The following is a 19284-nucleotide window of genomic DNA, read 5'->3' as shown; positions in this document are numbered from 1 at the left end:
AAGGATGATCAGGGGCCTGGAACATCTGCCCTATGAGGAGAGGCTGAGGGAGCTGGGCCTGTTCAGCCTGGAGAAGAGAAGGCTGAGAGGGGATCTAATCAGTGTCTATAAGTACCTCAAGGGAGGGAGTGCAAAGGATGGTGCTGGTCTCTTTTCAGTGGTGGCCACTGACAGAACTAGAGGTAACGGCCACAAACTGGAGCACCAAAAGTTCCACAGGAACTTAAGGAAAATTTTTTTAACAGTGAGGGTGACAGAGCACTGGAACAGGCTGCCCAGAGAGGTTGTGGAGTCTCCTTCTCTGGAGATCTTCCAAACCCGCTTGGACGCAGTCCTGTGCCACGTGCTCTAGGTGACCCTGCGTGTGCAGGGGGTTTGGACTAGATGACCTCTAGAGGTCCCTTCCAACCTTAAGCATTCTATGATTCTATGATTAGTTCCCATGCTACGAAAAACCAGTAGAGAGTTATGCCAGTCTAGTCAGTTATAGACTAGCCTGATATCTCCTGTAGAAATGGTGTTTAAAAAGGAAGGACGAATATTAGATAAGTCTAGGTCAGTCTTTGGAGTCTTACAATTTGCTTGACTGTGTTCAGGAATTGCCTCAATTTGGCAATGTGGCCATCAATCTGTCTTTTGTATGTCCCACAACATTGGAATTATCATGGAAATCAGAGATTGATATTCAAAACAACCATGCTTGTTGAGGGCACAACAGTGCCTGTTGAGGGCACTGTGCATGGGGGCCTTGTAAGCTGACATTTGCAGTAGTGGCTCTGATGGCTTGTAGAACCTTGTGTCAAATTATTGGAATTTCTTGTATCGAAACTATTGTATTTTGGTGCTAGCGAACCGGCAAACTAGGATTTCTTCCTCCTTATCTTGCTAAAGAATTCACAGAGTACAACCTGTGGTTCAGTAGGTACATGAAACATAAGGAATATGAAAATTACTAATAACTTGAAAACTTATTGGTGTCATTATGTTGCCAAAAAGAAGGAAATATTGGTGATATAATTTCTATTCTGATACAGAGCTCTCCTCTCTCCTCTCTCTCTCTCTCCTTTTTTTTTAAATCAGAGGCTGGATTTGTTTCCTTCTGCCTACTTCAGGGAATCTAATTTTTTCATAGATGCTTGACAGCGGACAGGCGGGAATGATTGGGGTCAGGCAGTCTGATTGACGTATAATACCTTGGACGTGAATTATGATTGTAGAGATGCATAGCAGTAGATTTAGCAGTGTCTTTTTGTTGATTATTGTGGGCTTTTTTTATACACAGCAAGAAGCTCCAAGAGCATCGTCTTGGCACACACAGATTGCAAAACAGCAAAATAAATAAATAGATAGAGTGACAGTTTAAAAGCAGCTGCTGTGATTCTTAGTTGTATGCAAAAATGGTGAGCAGAAAGAAAATAATTCACCAGAAGTGAAAACAGGAACATAGACACTAAGAATTATATTTTCCAAGTTTGTTATGTAGAACACTTTCCATCTCTAAGCCTGCTTTGTGAAATATACATTTTTAATCTTGTATAAAGTATAGGTAAGAGTCCAGCTTTCAGAGATGCTGAAAGTCAATTTTTCTGGAAGTGTTGCAAGTACTCTATGGAATAATGCCCAAGCCCAACAGTACAGCAAGCGCAAGATTTTCAGAAGCATTTGATTAGCTTCTAGTATATAGAACCACAGATTTATAGGGCTGAAAGAAGTCTCAAGTCACCATCCTTGTTAAAATAATATCCTAATACCTAATACCTCTCTTACTCTTTTGTTCAGTTATTCTTGTTATTCATCAGTGTTTCTATCGTCTCTTGCATAGACAAGGAGTATGAAGTGTTTCTCTCCTCTTTGCAATTACTTTTCAAGTATATGAAAGTTACACCCTCTGTTTCTGGTCACCTCTTTTTAAGATAAGCCATACTAATTTATTTAATTTACCTTTACAAACCTTGTTTTCTAGACCTATGGTCATGCCAGTTGCTCTTTAGATGTATCTTGAGTCATTACTCAAAAAATAGCTGCTGCTTATATTTGACATTATATATATTATATTTATACATTGTCCTTTCCTGAAGTTTTTCCAGGCTTTTTTTTTGACATTAGGGCAGCACATGGTATTCAAACTGCAAGCATGGGTGGATTTAAATATTGTTTCCTTTCCTGTGCATAACTTTCATTTGCTTCTGTAACCACTGCTTAGTAGTGACCTGAAGTCTTCATAGGACTTATTTATTAGAAAACTGAGAAGGAATAGCTAGGCCATAGATCATTCCAGGCTTATAAAATTAACATTACTCTTCCCTGTATCCATCACTTCACATTCATCTACATTGAATTTCATCTGGTATTTTACTGCCATGTTGGCTAGTATCCTGAGATTCTTCTGCAGTTCTTCCCAGTTCCCCTTCATATTTACTATCATGAGTAGTGTAGTAAAATCAGTAGGCTTTATCATGTGAGCATTGTATGTTGAATACAGATACCTCCAGAACTATACTGATTACTTTCCTGAAAAAAAATTATTTTTTTCCCTGTTTTAATCATTTATTTGTTTATTGCTATCCATATATAAGTGAACAACATGGGTACCATAAAGCTGATATAGACTTGGTTCATGCACAAGCAATAAATCACTGGGCATAGAAAGTTCTAAATTTATTATATTTGCCCAGACTGCCTGTGGAGCACTGTAGCTCTGAAGTTTCTCAGGAGTCTGTGTTAACATGCAAGAGTTCTGCTCTTCAACAGCTCATCCCTGTAGTTGTCTAAGGCTAAGTCTGCATTGCCAACTGACTTAGCTCCCCAAATGGATTTGCATCCAGCACTGCTGATAATTCATACTGCACATACTTTAGTTCACTCTTAGCTTCCTTTGGTATTAACTATTTTCTTCAGAGACAAAACCTCTATTCAGATGGATTATTCAGGCCAGACTCCACTCCTGAGAGGCACTGCAGACAAGGGCAAGACAGATTTGGTTCCTTACAAACCTTCATGCCTTATCAGAGAATGTCTCCCCTTCCCTTGCCATGAGACCATACAGAGAGCACATTGCTTTTGCAATGTGTCAGACACTTAGAACCAAGAAAGGACAAAACTAGTCTTCTGGCTATGAGTTAAAGTCTAAAGTCTATGAGTTAAATACTAATCAGAAGAAACTTAAACCAAGAGTCAGGTATGGATGCATCAGCAGATCCCACAAGATGTGAATATGATTATTAGTCAGTTTTCACCAACCACATAGATTCCTTGTGCACTGCTGAACAGGAGCCTAGGTGAAAGTATAGCTGAGATAAAAGTAGAGGAGAAAGAAGGTTCTGTACATGCTAGCCTTCTACAGATTATCTAACAAGGATTTGGCAGGAATCACAACTGATATTACATTCACTTTAAGGTAAAGCGGATGCCTAGGTTTGGATGGTTGATTAGGATTTCTTGCTTGTTTTTAAATATGGAAGATTGAGTAGAAAAGGAGGAAAGAATGTTTGAAACCTTCTTTATCATATTGTCCTCATATTGTGTAGTTTTGTGGATATTGTGCAAAAGGATCATATATTTTAAGAAAAGACTTCAGGAACTCAGACTCAGGAAACAGAGTTTTTACAAAAGGATAACACATGAGGCGCAAGTGTGTGCAACTAGATCACGTAATCCTGTGTGCAAAACATGCTTGTTAACTGTTATCTGAGGGTGTCAGCAGGCAGGATGGAAAACAATTTAGGAGACTTGAGGATAATGAAAGCCAAAGGGTGTGAAGTGATTGTGCTCTGCAGATCAGCCTTTTAAGTTTCTGTTCAAGATTGATGATTTTGTCATCTTGCTTTTGGATGAGGTGTTGAATGAATGTTTAAGAAGACAGTACTTATCACTGATCATCAGAGTTTACACAAAAAAAACTGTTTGTGCTAGAAGACTAAAGATACGCAGTCCAGCCAGGTTTGGAGACAGTCAAGTATTAAAGATGAAAACACTGTGAAAGAGATACATCAGGTGCTCACACTATAGCAGGCAATAGTTTACATCTGTGTGCAAGAGCACAGACCTTGTTACTTGCTTTAGTGTTTCTGCCTACCTTTGATGATGAAGAAAGCATACAGGATATGCACAATAAAGTACAAACCTAGAATTAAAAAATATGAAGCTGATCACAGGTCAGTATAATATGAAAAATTAATGCAGTTATTGAATGGTTTCCTTTTGGTAGATTATAACATAAGATAAATAAAGAGACAAACTGATAATCAGAGATCATCTAGTTCTTTTCAATTACTAAACATCTTCTTATGTAGTAACAACTCACAAAGAGTTTCTTACTGCACGCACTTTGTCTCTTTATTTACTCCAAGATTATCCAATAAGAAGTGCCAATATTAATCGTCTCTTTCAATAAATATTTTGTCTGAGAAAGCTCAGGCAGTAGTTTGTTTGCAAGGCACCTCACAAGAATTATTAACTACTTGCAATCTACGACTGGTCACAGCATTGTTCCAAACAATGTAACTGAGTATCAGCCAAAAACATTTGCCTTTTACTTGATCACATGCAGGTTTGCTAAGAAAACAAGCATTTGGAGGATGGGAGAGAAAACTACAAAGGATAAACAACAGAAATATTTTTTGCAGTTTTTTTCTTAATATTGATTACCCTTACAGTAAAGTTGTCCTAATCTGTGCTTCAGAAATATTCATTCTGTGCCCACAATCATTATGAAGTTTCCTTAAAAATGTTGTTCTGACTGAGCAATAGGAATAGTTGTGGCATTATAGAAGAAAAGTGCTTAAAGTGCTGATGAGTAACTGCCACCTGCAATAATTACGTGAAGAAGAGTGACCGTTATAGATGTCCTGCAGCACTTAGTCTTGCATTATAAACACATGGATCCCGTGTTTTAAAATACCGTGGATCCCTTTCTTTCCTGTCAGGCAAACACAGACAAAACTTACTAGAACCAAAAATTAAATGTTGTGGTAGATAGTGTATTTGGCAAGTTTATGATTGCATAGAGAATGGGATCCCACACTTTTCAGAGAAAAACAGTAGCAGTAGGACAGTGCCAGGAACTGTACGTGGTGTAGGCATCCAATGTATAACTCTAGATTATAACCGAAAATAGAGTTTGGCTTTTATATCTATGATTACATGATTCATTTCTCATACATTACTTGTTAGTTCCCAGTTTGGAGTTTATCTATCACTTGTTGCCATTAACTGGCACAAGAAGCGATTTCTTTTTCACTGCCAACTTTTTATCTTGATGTTTTCAAAATCAGTTTCAAACCTTCCAACTTTTGCTAAATAATTAAAGTAGGCCACAAGAATATTTTCCTTAAAATTTCAAAATCTCTTTTGAGCAGGTGCAGAAGTTAGTGTTCTTTAACAAACAAAGCTGAATGCATCCAACCCCTTAGACTTACAGTGAGTTATTGGTAGAGCACCACGTGGCAGTCACTGTTTGAGTCTGCAACCTTTACCTAGGGTCTCTTTGTTGACACAGATTTCCAGAGGCCCTGGCTGGTGCGGGCAGTGCACTGCACATTCCCAGCGCCGTGGTATAGTGAGTTGCCCTCCATTTCCCACCTTCCACAATATGATAAGCATTTGAGACTAGAGCTAGTCCTTGGAAGAGCATGCTTTTGCAATCTCATTGCAAAATAGGGACTCAAGTTGAGATTTATCATAAGACTAAATAAGGCCCCAGAATAACAGAATAAAAGAACTAGTGAGAGAAACAATTGTCTCATTTTGACAAGCAGTTGAGCAGCCCTAACCTGGATAACAGCTACAGTATATGTCACATATTTGCAGGAGGAAGCAACAGAGCTCTCATTTGGATATTTACTACCGAGAGACAAGCAGTAGAGACTATCTGCAGTACACAGAGGTTCTTAAGCCATTAGCTTCCACGCATCATCTCATAAGGATGTTTTTTCTCACCTGTTTGTACTTTGACTACTGTGGTACTAAAGCTCCTTCAGTCAGCTTGTACCTGTTAGTGCCTCTTCAGCAATTAACCCAGTTTAATTCTAATTTGGGCCTCATTTGCAAATTTGTATCTGCAAAATGCCTCATTTGCAGATACAGTATCTGTATCTTGCAGAATACTGTATCTGCTAGGAACTTTTGACAACCCTCTAATCCTTCAGACTCCCCCACTGCAGCAGTCAAGGCCTGTCTTTCCTGAGATTGCAGATGATGGATGGGTACTTCTCCTAGCAGTCACCATGCCTTTTGACTGTTTATTCTGCACTGCTACTGCCTGTTATCCTTTCATTGTGTGTTAGGATGGGCGACAAATGGCACAGCCTTTACTCCAGCCGGTTCTTTTCAGATTGCTGTCTTATTCATAGGCCAATGATAAAACGCAGAGGGTGAACATAATGATCATGAAAGACAACTCAGGATTCTACACAGATTATGAATAGGTATATTCATATACTGGGAGAGTTTCTTCAGTTCTACTGATCTCTTTTAAGCTCTACACTCTCCTGTATATTTCTGGGAAGACCTACAAATTTAAGACTTGGCAGTAACCCTGAATGCATGGTCCTGTCTACTAAATGGAAATACATATGAGCTGCCAAGTTTCGATTAGGATTTGAACTGGGATCCAAGTTTTCTTATAAACACATGAAGCAATCCTTTTGCTCTATTCAGTACCCATCGAGTCTTAGTTAGAATACCAGTCCAGTCTTGGGAACCTTTCTCCAGAAAAAATAGCCAATTGGAAATAGTCCATAAAATAGCAATAGAAGGTCTATTATAGAAGGACCTAGTAGGAATGACTGCAAAAACTTGGATTGTTTAGTCCTTAGGATTTTAGATTGATTTGTTTTCTATTGAGAGTTCTTTCCAAACCAGATCATTCCAGTGATTTTGTTTATATTGCTGCTCCACAAACAGTTATATTTGAAAGGTTAGTGAACTTCAGCACAGAATAAGTATCTGGGGGAAGGGAGAGAAGGCTGAAACTTCTTTGTCGTCAGAGCTAACAAATCAGGTAACTACAAGCCTGTTTTTAATTTTATGTATACAAAGTGTGGAATGGTTGTTTCATTTCCTTCTTTTTTTTTTTTATTTTGGCATATGAATGGCCACCATGCCTTGGTTCAGTATCAGTTGTCAATTATAGCTCCTCTCTCCCAATAACAATTCACATAATGAATTCTGACACTCTCACTGTGCCTATTCTACAAGATATCTAATCCTGCAATGCTGGGATCTGACATGCTGTGTTAGCTCAGTACTTTCACTTCTGATTTACAGCAGACAGGGAGGAAGTCTGGGCAAACATTATATAACAATAAAAATAAAAAGCACTGAACAGATTTTAGCTTTATGTAAAGCTCTGATTTTAAGTCAAAGCTCAGGTTGTGGTTCAGGATGTTTTTTATTTGGGATTCTGGACATAATTATGGCATTGTGGGTTTTACTGGATATGCCTGGATATAGGGAAATAATTTTGTTGTGAGATTTGTATCTTAAATTGGCTTACAAAGACCACCCTAAAATCAGTATAGATCAGTGGAACTGCTTTGATGTATTAAAAGTGCTTCCAAAAGGCACTTCCTCACCTCAGTTTCAGCTTCTTAGGTATGTCCTGTCTTCTACACACCACCTTCCTTTATCTTGTCAGCAGCATTTTGGCAAAACAAATAAAAATGAGAACAGCGTTTTTTCTTCCTTTGGGACTGTTTTCAATTTGCTTTGTGTACATGTAAATAATGAAGCAGAAAGGCAAAGGACTCAATGGCCTTGTACTTTGCTCATCTCTTTCATGGCAATATCCAGCCAATCTTCTCACTTCTTCAGACCACTCTCTTTTAAGCCATCCACTGAGGGAAGCTTTTTGAATTATCACATCTTTAATATTACATGTTATAACCAATGAATTTGACCTAAGCCTCTGCCAGTCAAAGGAATCCCTCCAAAAAATCTCAGTAGAGTAAAAAGAGTCAAACTTCAGTAAATTATCTTGCAGGAATGTTGCCCAAACTATTTCTCTCTAATTATTCAAGAGTAGCAGCTGCCTTTGAAGGCACAGCAGTGTCTTGTCACCATTTGGGAAAAGTTACAGAAGCTCTCAGTCATCATCACATTCCATCCAACTGAACTCACCCTTCATCTGCGGTATTTCTGCAAGCAGAAGGCAAGGGAGGGAGGGACTGCATGTGGATTGCCACGTGTATTTCCTCTCTGAAAGCAGAAGGCTCAGAATGGGGAAGGAAGATAGAAATGATCCTCTTTCTCTACATTGTCTAGTGTTTCAGGCATTTAAAGTGCATTCTAGTAACTCATTATAGAAATGACAGCTACAGAAAATTGGTCGCTGTTTCACAATGCAAAGAAGTCCAATTTGGTCCCAAAATCAAGTGATTCTATTCTTTCTGCAGAGCTTGTTTGGGTCCAATGCTGTAGTGCCTTGATGAAATATCTGATACTCTGCCAAATTATCTGTTTTCTAAATAATTGCTTGACATATTTTCATAAAGGTTCCAAGATTTTCTGGAGGTTTTTTTTGTTTTGTTTGTGTGATACAACTATAAAATGTGTATTGTCTGTTTTAAAACCATAATGACAGCTACAGTATTTATTATTATCATTATTATTAACTTATAAACCTTTTCAAATTTCTAAAGGCCATGGAACTAGAAGAGAGGAACTACTAATGAGAATTTCCCCACTGTAGAATATTAATTTTTTGTACTTCTCATTATCAAGTCTAGTTGCAAGTCAAGTTATTAAATGGAAATTATTTTCTTTATACATTTTATTGTATTCATAAATCTTAAACCATTAAAATGCCAGAGCTCAAAACATGGCATAAAATCACATACAAGGAAATGAAGATAGCATTTTATAAGTACATTAGTGTAAACTGAAGAGTAGACAAAGTGGTCCAGTACTCAAAGAAAGAAAGAAGCAGGTGATGCTGAAAGAGTCGAAGTTTGACAAGTCTTTTGTGCTTCATTCTTCAGAGAAAAGCAAGTAGGAGCAATTTATCAAAGATAACAAACCTGGGAGGTTGTAGAATCTCAACTTTTGAAACAACTATCCATCAAGAGCAGCTACCCTAACTGCCTGCAGTGGGGTAGACTTGATGATATCCTGGCATCCTTTCAGATTGTGATTATGTATAAGGCTTTATCTTCAAACCTATAGCACTTGAAGAATATGAAACTAATTTACAGAGTATTATCCTCAGAACCCATGGAAATTGTCTATTATTCTTATTGCACTAGGAAATCCAAGCCTGGCTCATGGCCAGTAACAAAATCAGTAGGTGAATAGAGCATAATTTATTCTACCCTCAAATAAGTCGGTTACATTAGATGGTAAAACCACTATTTACAGTTTTGAGCCTTACAGTGAAGGCCTCAATTTCTTTTCTTTGGATTTTCTGGACAAATTTAGTGACACAAGAGTAAGGAAAATGTATTTTCAGCCTTACGTCAAATCATTTGAATCCAGTCTGGTCCAAAGTTCCTGAAAGACATTATAACTTCTGTTTGTAGATCCATGTCAAATTCTAAATGCTGGAATTTTTGCCTGAAACTTGTAGAAAGATTTCCATTAGCTTCAACAGAGTTCTGTCAAACTCACGAGTGAATCTTCTTGAGAGCAAAATCTATAAATAATGCTGAATAATTTGCAACCTAGGCAAAAGACAGATCAGTGCTTGTAACAAGCACACAACTGCATAAAAGTCTCTGGGTGTTATAAATAAAAGCAGAGTAAATAAGTACCAAGTTAGATCCCTTGCACCCAGGAGATAATAGATTACATTTATTTGAAATAAAACTATCAGCTGAAATTGCCCTTTCCCACAAAAGACTGCAGAAGTTAGAATTTGCCTACTTATCTCCAAAAGTAATGCAACATTTTTCAAATACAATTTCAAAAACAGGAAACAATGCAAATACAATGATCAGATGGATCTTAGGTATTTCATGCTTGTATTTCATCAAACTAATGCTAGTTCTGAAGAATTCAGCTACATTTGGTCCATTAAATCAGCACAAATTATAACCAGACTAATTCCTGTAGTATTTAATGTAAATGCACTAATATTTCTCCTCATGACTTCTTCTCAACCAGCCCCTTAAGGATTGTAATGGAGTATAACACGGTTATCAAAGTATGTAAAAATGAATCTGCCATATTTTCATGGATTATACAAACACTTTTGTTGCATAGACTTTGTTACTGCATTGAAAAGCAGTATAACAAGATCATTCATCCACAAAACATTTAAAAGGGGCTGATTCAGCAATAGTTCCATTTTTAAGCACTATTCTACTTCAGCTGCACTCAAAAATTTCCCAAGTATTTTACTGGATTGAATTGACCTAATATAGTGTTATTGTTACAATGATAATATGACAAAAAAATCTGTTTTAATCTGTTTCCTCATAAAGCAAGTAATAATAACCCTTATCAGTCAAAATCAGTTTTTTTTGGGGGGGGGGAGGGAGGGTGCTGTTGTTAGAGATGGACCCAGACTATTTTAACTAGTAACACAGTTGACATTACAGCAATTAATTGAACATAGAAGGAATTCACTGAAAAGTAAAAATCTTTCAGTCACACAAAAATAAAGGAGGTATTGTGATAGTGTTTATACTACGTTCTCATGCTCCAGTAGTTGTAATCCACTTACTTGTGCTTGATTTTGGGCACAGATATTTTAGGGCATAATTGAATGCTCCTGTAGAAAATCAAGGAAGGCAAAAGACACAGCACATATTTGGAAGGAAATTACCATAAATATTTTTTGTTGTTGTTGTTAAAGTTGTTGGCTTTTTATCACCATTCCAGCTGATCTATTCCTCATATTTTCTGTTGGCCTGGTCCGAGGTGTTTTTCTGTAAAATTTCTACCTCTCCTGTAATCTCTCCAGGAGTGGCAACTGTGTGACCACTGGGTTAGATGGGCTATTGTTTTGACTACTACAACTTTAGTATCAGGAGAAAAGTTAGAGCCAGGCATCTTATCTGATAAAGTATTTTAAAAATTATCTGTTTGGAGCTATATTTACCCCAGATTAAAACATGCTGCCCAAACAACATAGCCATTCAATTACTGCCCTAATAACTGAAAGGGAATCTCTGAAGCCATTATGCAACTTGTCATGACTTCCACTGCTCCCAAAGCAGTATGCATTTGGACTGAAAATACAGACATGAAAAGCTCTGTCTCCTATTACTGGCCCCTTGAGCCATCCAGTATCCCAGAAAGAGTTTGTTTTAAAGAGAAAAAAAAACCCTTAATCATATTTATTACAAACAGAGCAAAATGTTTCTGATATCTGAAAGACAAAGATAATGTGGCCGTTAGGGTTAGTCTTACTATATCCCAAAATGTCAACACACTTGCCAAAAATGAATTTATCAGCACAACACAGCCAAGAGATTTAGTTTATCTAAACATCCTACAAGGAATAAATAGTTTACCACTGGTTTTGAAGGCTAGGGTAAATCTAACATTCTATTGACATATGCTATAGATTTAATTTAATGCTGTGGTTCAGATGTCTCTTCTGATAAATTTTAGTAAAATCTATGCTAAGAAAAATGGAGCTGTTTCTGTATTTGTGGGATTTATAATGCAGGGTTAGCAAGGGAAACATGTTAATTGAAACAATGTTTGTGTATATTCTTGCAATGTTTTGCAGAAGAATGTTGCTAAAGTTTGTTGGTCAGTTTATTAGAAGCTTGATATTTTTCAGGCTTATTGCTCATTTTCTATAGTAAAAGACATCCTTTAATGAAGTGATTAAATATCTCAATTTTTATTTTTTAGGCATATTGGAGATAACATCTGTGGAAATTGGAGTTGTGGCAGTTAAGTCCATTAAAAGCAACTATTATTTAGCCATGAACAAAAAAGGAAAAGTGTATGGCTCTGTAAGTACTTTCTTTTTTTAACCTTCAAAATGGTTTGGTGTAGTCAGCACAGCTCCCTCTCTTACCTACTCAAAAGCACATTTGTCTGAGCATTACTACTAATTAGAGCTGAAATTAGCTGTTCTTCCACCATTTTATCCTCTAATAAACCAACACCTCCCCTCTATACAAACTCCCCATTGCTTGTTATGCTCTTATCATAGCAAGGCAGCTGCTGGTATTTATCATGACAGCTGTTTCAGGTAGGTTTCCTATCAAGTAGTGGCCAAGTGGAAAGTCCTTCAAAATGTAATTGTTAGGGCTATTTATGAGTCACATTTGTCAATAATGTGGAGGGAATGAAGAGTACCTCAAAGCTTGGAAATTTAACTGGTGGAGCAGACATACCAAATTCCCAGACTGAGGGCACAGAGATTGCCAGAGTAGTCTGCTTTAAATGAACTATATTAATTAATATATAGGATTACAAGGAATACAGGAAAATGGAGTTTTATATCAGGAGGCGTATAGACCTACAGTTGAGCAGAATCTGGGGTCATTTGAAAACTATCCATATATACTGCATGTGTATAAGTTCAGATGTTTAGTAAAAAACAGTAGCCATCCAAATATTTTTAGTGGCCAGGAACACGATCTAATAAATCAGACTACAGAACTCTATACAAACGCCTGCATAAGGTGGCATGGACACCAGATTGGTCTGGTATTACATATGGTTTGATTTATAGTTTTGCAACTTTTGCCTGTTGCAGAGAGTTTGAACCCACAAAAATCTAAACTTATTCAAGCCATCTATAAAGAGTATGAGCCAATCTTCAGACTACTCAGTGTTCAAAACACCCACAGGCCTTAATGGACACACTTCAAGGCTATTGACACAGAGTTTAATCTCAGGCAGTGCAGCTAAACCTACTTATGCTGACACTGATGAAGCAATGCCAGTCTGAGGCTGCTAGACTCACCACTAAGACTGAATCCACTGACTCAAGTGGGGTGAAATAATTTTTCGTTGTTATTGTTAAGGAAGCATTTATACTGGGTGGGTTCAGCTCATATGAACCATATATTTTTTTCCTTCATCTGTACTGTGTCTAGTCATTTATCATTCATAAGGTTACTTCTAAACTTCTAAACACCTGAGTCATATTAAGTAATGGCACTAAGGAAAGAAAGATTGGAACAGAATGGTCTTTCTTAATTTCCTCCTAAGTGTGAAATTTAATTTCTAAACTTACACTGGACAGGAGAGCAGCATGATCAATGCTCAATCCTGCATCACTGAGAGAGATAAGGGTGTATTGACTCACTGTCAAAGTACTACCAGCTACCAGTAAGTCCCATTCACTGATTTCCAACTGAGATAATTTTTCAATATTCACATAATAAAATCACAGTTAAATGACTTATCAGAACATGTTCCATAATACTTCAGGGATTTTGAGAATGTGTGTGTTATTATTTTTTCCATACGCCCAAGACTTGCAGTTAGACTCATATTGCCACAGTGTGTCAGCTTGAAGATTGATAGGAAAAGCAGAACCAATAAAAACTTTAAAAACACTCTTAAGCATGTGCACAATACACATTCATGCTGGATTACACTGAAATTTGTTTGAAACGAGGAAAGCAGTCCCGGACTAATGACCCCTACCAATGAGATTTCTTAACCACATCACAGCATCATCTGTTCTCTCTGTATCTTCTAAGAATAAAGATAAAAGTGGATTCCAGTACAATTCTGCATCGGCGGAAACAAGTCAAGTAATAATGTCTCTGTGTTTATCAAACATACTGCAATTTGATTGCCTTAAATTTGATTTTTTCACTGAAGTGTTAGCAGATGGAAGAAATTTCTCTGGTTGAGAATTTTGATGGTCAACCATCAATACCTTGACATAGAAGAGGCATATTAGAACAAGTGAAGTTAAATGACCTATATGTGGCTTTATGAATGCAAGGAGTATTAAGAGTCCTTTTAGAGAGCGTCGTCTCCTCACGGTGCTTTTCCCAACATTCATTTTTCAACTGATTAATAATTCCAAAAGTAAAGAAGAGAGTGGAAGTAAAATTAATCTTGAATGGCATGTGCAATCCTGTTAAGAAAATGTGTGTTCTGTGGTCTTAATAGAAACTAAGTAAAACATTAATTATTGACTTTAAAATTCTTACTATACCAAATTATTGAATATTAACTAGTTTAAAAATTCTAATTTGGATGAATAGGCAGTGGAGATATATTTTTAAATTTTTTACTGTCCTCCATATTCCACCTTCAATTCCACCTGAACAATATTCATATTGTTAATATGGATATTATTATCCTTATTATCTGAATTTCTAAAGACTTTGATCGTCATCAAAAATAAAATGCTCCTGAAAACCTTATACGCAGCATAAAAAATGTTTTAGCATTTAGACACACATTTCTGTTGTCTTCATGATAGGCATCTTCAAAACACTACAAGTGCGTAAGTAGATGACACTGAGATTCTGACATGCTTTTGTTTGTGAGCTGCGAAATAACTTCTTGTTTTCTGAAACGCAGGAACAGCAGAAACACTAATTTTGGGAGTCATTTTAATTACCTAAAATGTCCTACTTCAAAAGCTTTCTAAATGAAATATAAGTAACTTAATCACACTGCTTCTTTCATATGTAGGAATTATTTGTGAAAATAAGTATTCTTGTCTTCATTATGGAGAGACAGATCAGTGTAAGCATATTTAACATTATAGAAAAAGAAAGTCTCTCCCATATGCTCTCTACATGCTTGCATTTTATATCCTTCCTAGCAAATGGACAAGTGATTCTCTTGAAAAGTAGAAACCATTAACTGTTGGCACCAAAAACATAATTGCTTGTAAGATTATAGTGAAGATTTTCTCAGGAAGACATAGAGTGATCCGTGTTTCCTCTTTTTGGCTAAGGCCCTATTGAGCTCAGCAAAGTACACAGGCCTCGTAACCATTATAAGAATAGCACAGCAGTGATTTGCAACAATTCAGAAGGCCTTTTCTCACAGTCACAGTAGTGTAAAGGATCTTGCCTTAAATAAGAAGTAGGCCTACACCATGCTGATTTATTTAACATGTGGTATTAATAATCTCATTCAAGATATTTAAGGTTTGTATTTGCTAGAGCTGAAATATGATGAATGATTCCAAGATTGCTACTTTGACTTTATGACTTGGAGTTTATTTTAGTATTGCTGCCATATTCCAGTTCAGAGCAGTTTCATTTCAAGCAACAATGAATTATATCATTCTATTACCTCAATTATATATTGTGTAATTGATTATATGTTTACTGTTTAAATTTCTGCAGACTATCTGATTTTGCTTTACATGCTACAGACGCAGTTAAATATTTCTGTAAATACATTGTAGAATCCTAAGAGGATGTCTTATTTAAAACATTGAAATTGTTCAAAATATTTTTAGAACTATTTAACTTCAGTATGTTGCAACTCTGAAACATTGTTTTTATTGTAAATTTATGTATTTATTTTCCTTTTTTAACAGAAGGAGTTTAACAGTGATTGCAAACTGAAGGAAAGAATAGAAGAAAATGGATATAACACATATGCATCCTTAAATTGGAAGCACAATGGAAGGCAAATGTTTGTAGCTTTGAATGGACGAGGAGCCACAAAGAGAGGGCAGAAAACAAGGAGGAAAAACACTTCAGCTCACTTTCTTCCAATGGTAGTAATGTCATAGATGAGGGTACTGTTTTAGATGCAGCTGAACCAAAGGCTCTTTTTCAACAATATTTCAAAAACCTCTTGAAGAAAAAGTGTGAAGAAGCAGTGCAGACATCTGCTTGTTTGAAAGAGAGCAGGGGATACCTTTGAAAGTTTTGTACTCAATGCTGGCACATGAAATACTTTTAATTAGTTTAGTATCACATCAAGATACAAGTTGGATCAAATGAGAGAAAAGTGATTGCCAGTGTGAACAATTTTTATTATATCTCTGAGATAGAACTTAAGGGACGAGAGACAATCTGTTGAATGATCATTGAGGGGAAAGTTATTTATGAATACTAACTCATAACAAAGACCTTAATTGCTCAATTCAAGCCTAATGATCCAATAAACAGTTAGACATGCAAGCGTTTACTGGAAGCACTTGGATCATATGCACAAATTAAAACATTTATGGAGAAGCCTTGTGTGGAAGAATGGATAGGATTAAGGAATATAAGCAAAGTAGTATGAAACTGTTCTAACAAAACGAATAGTATGGTTTGCTTGTATGTTCTAGCTTCATTCCTTTTTATTTCTCTCTAAATTATTTATTTAATAGGATGTTAAATATCTTTTCGTTTGAAATGTTTTCCTCATTTGCTTCTTTGTTATTTTCCCTTTCTCCATACTCACAAGAGGTAGATAAATATCAAATTGTCAAAACGTCATACGTACTCTGAGAATAGGTAATGGACAAGGCTTTAAAGGCAGAATTTAATGTGTATAATCTTTTTTTTTTTTTCCTAAACTATCTTGCACTTAAGCAAAAAGACCAAACAAGCAGTGCTTGAATTTATGGTACTGGCTATCTCTATGTTGGAGAGGGTTTCAGCACTCAAGAAAAACTTCACGGAATACTTTGTCGAAAGGGTCTTTCTGCTGTTTCAAAATTGAGAGAAGGGGCCATATCTATACTTGGGTAACAATACATCTGAGTGTATATCCACTTGCCTTTGATTTCAGTTTGGAACTAATATTTAATCTACTGCAATCAGTGAAAGATTTTGCATCAAGGATTGGGCTGGAACCTAGATGTGCAGAGCCCTGCTAAAAATCACTGAAATCACAGTTGTTAGAATTAAGTAGGATATAATGCTCAAGTGTAAAATTTGGCCTATGAAAGGTGAGGGAGAAGGCAACACAGTCCTGTTTTCCTTAGTTAACACACTCATTCATCCTTGTTACCAGCTTATAGAGTCACCAGCATATAGTGGGAGCAATACCTAAATAAGGACTGAGGGAGAGGATGCAAAATCATTCTCATGCATTTATCAGAGATTATTAGTTACATATATACTATATATGGGAGCCAACCAAAAAGCCATGCTGGTGTCCAGCTTTAGCATGCCTTTCATATCCATCATAGTAACTGAAGGCTCAAAATACATAATATCCAGCACATTGTTATGAAGTGTTACTAGTCCCATGGCTTAACTTGAGCAAGTGCAGTATAATAAAGTTAAGCATATGAAGTCTGCTCAATTAAAGGTACATAAGATTTGTTTTATGTTTTGCTTTACTCTGTAACTTAGAGAGCTCTGGATAGCTCATCAATGTAACCATATTGAGATTCATTTTGTTAGAGCAGGTAAATAGAAAACAGTACATCAACCAATTTGTACCACTGTCTTCACATTGTATTCCACTAAATAAATAAATAAGCCTTTGCAGTGTCTGTAGTAAGAAACAAAGTAGTATAATATTATTTTGTTCTAAATACTTTAAGTGATAACTATGAGATTATATTGATACTGCAGTTTTATCTTCGATATTTTCTTGTTGTGAAAAAGTTGATTTTATTTTTATTGTTTGGAAACTGTATTTTGGTACAAAGGAGAGCCTTGCTTAATGTTTCTTTTTGAAAATGTTTAACCTCTATAAAGGCTGGTGTTGTTGGGATCTTATATAACTTATTTAAGTCAATTTTTAACCAGCACTTCAATTTTAATCTGTTATTTAAATATTGGCTGTTAAAAAAAGGCAAAAAATAACTTTCCCACAAAACACTACATGGTAAGATTGCATTTCCTGTCCTCAAATAAAGCCAGCTGTTTTAAAATCAGAAAGTTATTGAGACAGAACATTTTAGTTCATAACTAACATTGTATTTCATGGACTTTTATCTTCAGCTTGCTCCTTAGCAAATGAGATTTTTCAAAAAAGGGAAGTAACATTTTCAGATTATAAGTGAAATTGCAGATGATTAGCAAAACTTAACTGTCATGATAAAAGGGAGTTTCTGTTGTTTAAATTTTGTAATCAATAATTAAAAATGACAGGACATAGTGGACCACCCACAGTGAACATTTAATGTTTGCTTGGGCATTGGAGAACCACTTTAAGAACATTTAAGATACAAAGGAGGTTCTCTTTTGACAGAACTACCTAGATTACTAGGTCAGGGGATTGATTATACATAAACATGTTTGAATCAGTTTCAGGACTGAAAACACTGTGCTGCTCAGCGTCTGAAAATGGAAAATATGAGGAGCGATTTGCGACATGAATAGTGGTTTCTGTGATTTAACCAAAACAAAAAAAACGTCGAAGAAATTGATAATTCCTGCACTCTTGACAGACATACTTCAACACCCATTGTGGTAGGACTGAACTACAGACAGTCTATCCAGAGTATCACAGATCTAAACCATAAGTTCTGTTTTATATCACCTTCAACAGAAGAGACTCCTGAGCAAAAGGAAAACAAGGGGATTTAAAAAAGAAAAAGTAAATAAAAATCACTGAACAACAATGTATACTATGTTATATTTAAATAAAAATAATAAAATGCTGGGGATAGAAATTATTCTACTTGTTTTTTATTAACCTGAAACACTGCACAACCAAAACAAAAAGTCAAAAGATCTGTTGTACTACAGGATGTGGTTTGGTGCTGTATAGTCCCAAAACAAAACAAAAATCACTTGAACATTTGTAAAGTTTCTTTAATTTTTTGCATGTGTGAGTCAGCTATCTCCAACTAATAACAACCAAATGCTTTAGATTCTTAACCTAAGTATTCAGGTTCACCTAGTTAATACAGTGGAAAAAGCAATGAATTTAAAACAAGCACACTTGATGAAAGAATGAAGGGCTTTAGGAAGAAGAACACGTACTCACATTTTTGAGTAAACTTTAGATACATAAAAATAGTTGCATTTTATATAAGACTTAGTTCAAAAGATTTCAGGTTATTAAGTTCACTAAAGGTTAGTAAGCGATAGTAACACAAAAAATAGCAGTGTATGATCACAAATATTTATTTCAGATCTCTTCTGAAATGGGTTGTCTATATTCACACAATCACAACTGCTGCACGGAGTGATCTTTAATGCAGGATGACATCACACACTGAAGTATCAAGTGTCATTATTTACTTGTTAGGTTGTGGGGCAGAATTTCTTACTACATTGGAGAAGAAAAAGTAAAACATAACACAAATATATGTTATATGGTGAAAAAGTCAGAGTATGATTACTGATAATATTTCAATAAAAGCTCATTGTCTGAAAAAATTTCAGGGCAACTGTCAATAATACATAAACATATTCAAAAAATTGTCCTTTTCCTACTGCCTTATAGGCATGAAATTGAATATGAAAAAAGGGAGGTTGACCTACCATATAATTA

The 19284-nt window shown here is 35.9% G+C and overlaps 1 protein-coding gene across 1 annotated transcript in view; it reads left to right on the top strand.

The window, feature by feature from the left end:
- Positions 1 to 15628, top strand: part of FGF10 (fibroblast growth factor 10) — a 59131-nt gene extending 43503 nt beyond the window's left edge. The window contains exons 4-5 of the mRNA XM_088540312.1: positions 11803 to 11906; positions 15428 to 15628. Coding sequence (XP_088396438.1) covers positions 11803 to 11906; positions 15428 to 15625 — 302 coding nt within the window. The 3' untranslated portion in view covers positions 15626 to 15628. The remainder of the gene's footprint in view (positions 1 to 11802; positions 11907 to 15427) is intronic.
- The last annotated feature ends 3656 nt before the right edge of the window (positions 15629 to 19284 follow it).

This window comes from Tinamus guttatus, unplaced genomic scaffold (genome assembly GCF_059628265.1).
Source record: "Tinamus guttatus ecotype Peru unplaced genomic scaffold, ASM5962826v1 Tinamus_guttatus_pri_ptg000059l, whole genome shotgun sequence".
Classification (NCBI taxonomy): domain Eukaryota; kingdom Metazoa; phylum Chordata; class Aves; order Tinamiformes; family Tinamidae; genus Tinamus; species Tinamus guttatus.
This window is presented reverse-complemented; position numbering and strand designations above follow the sequence as displayed.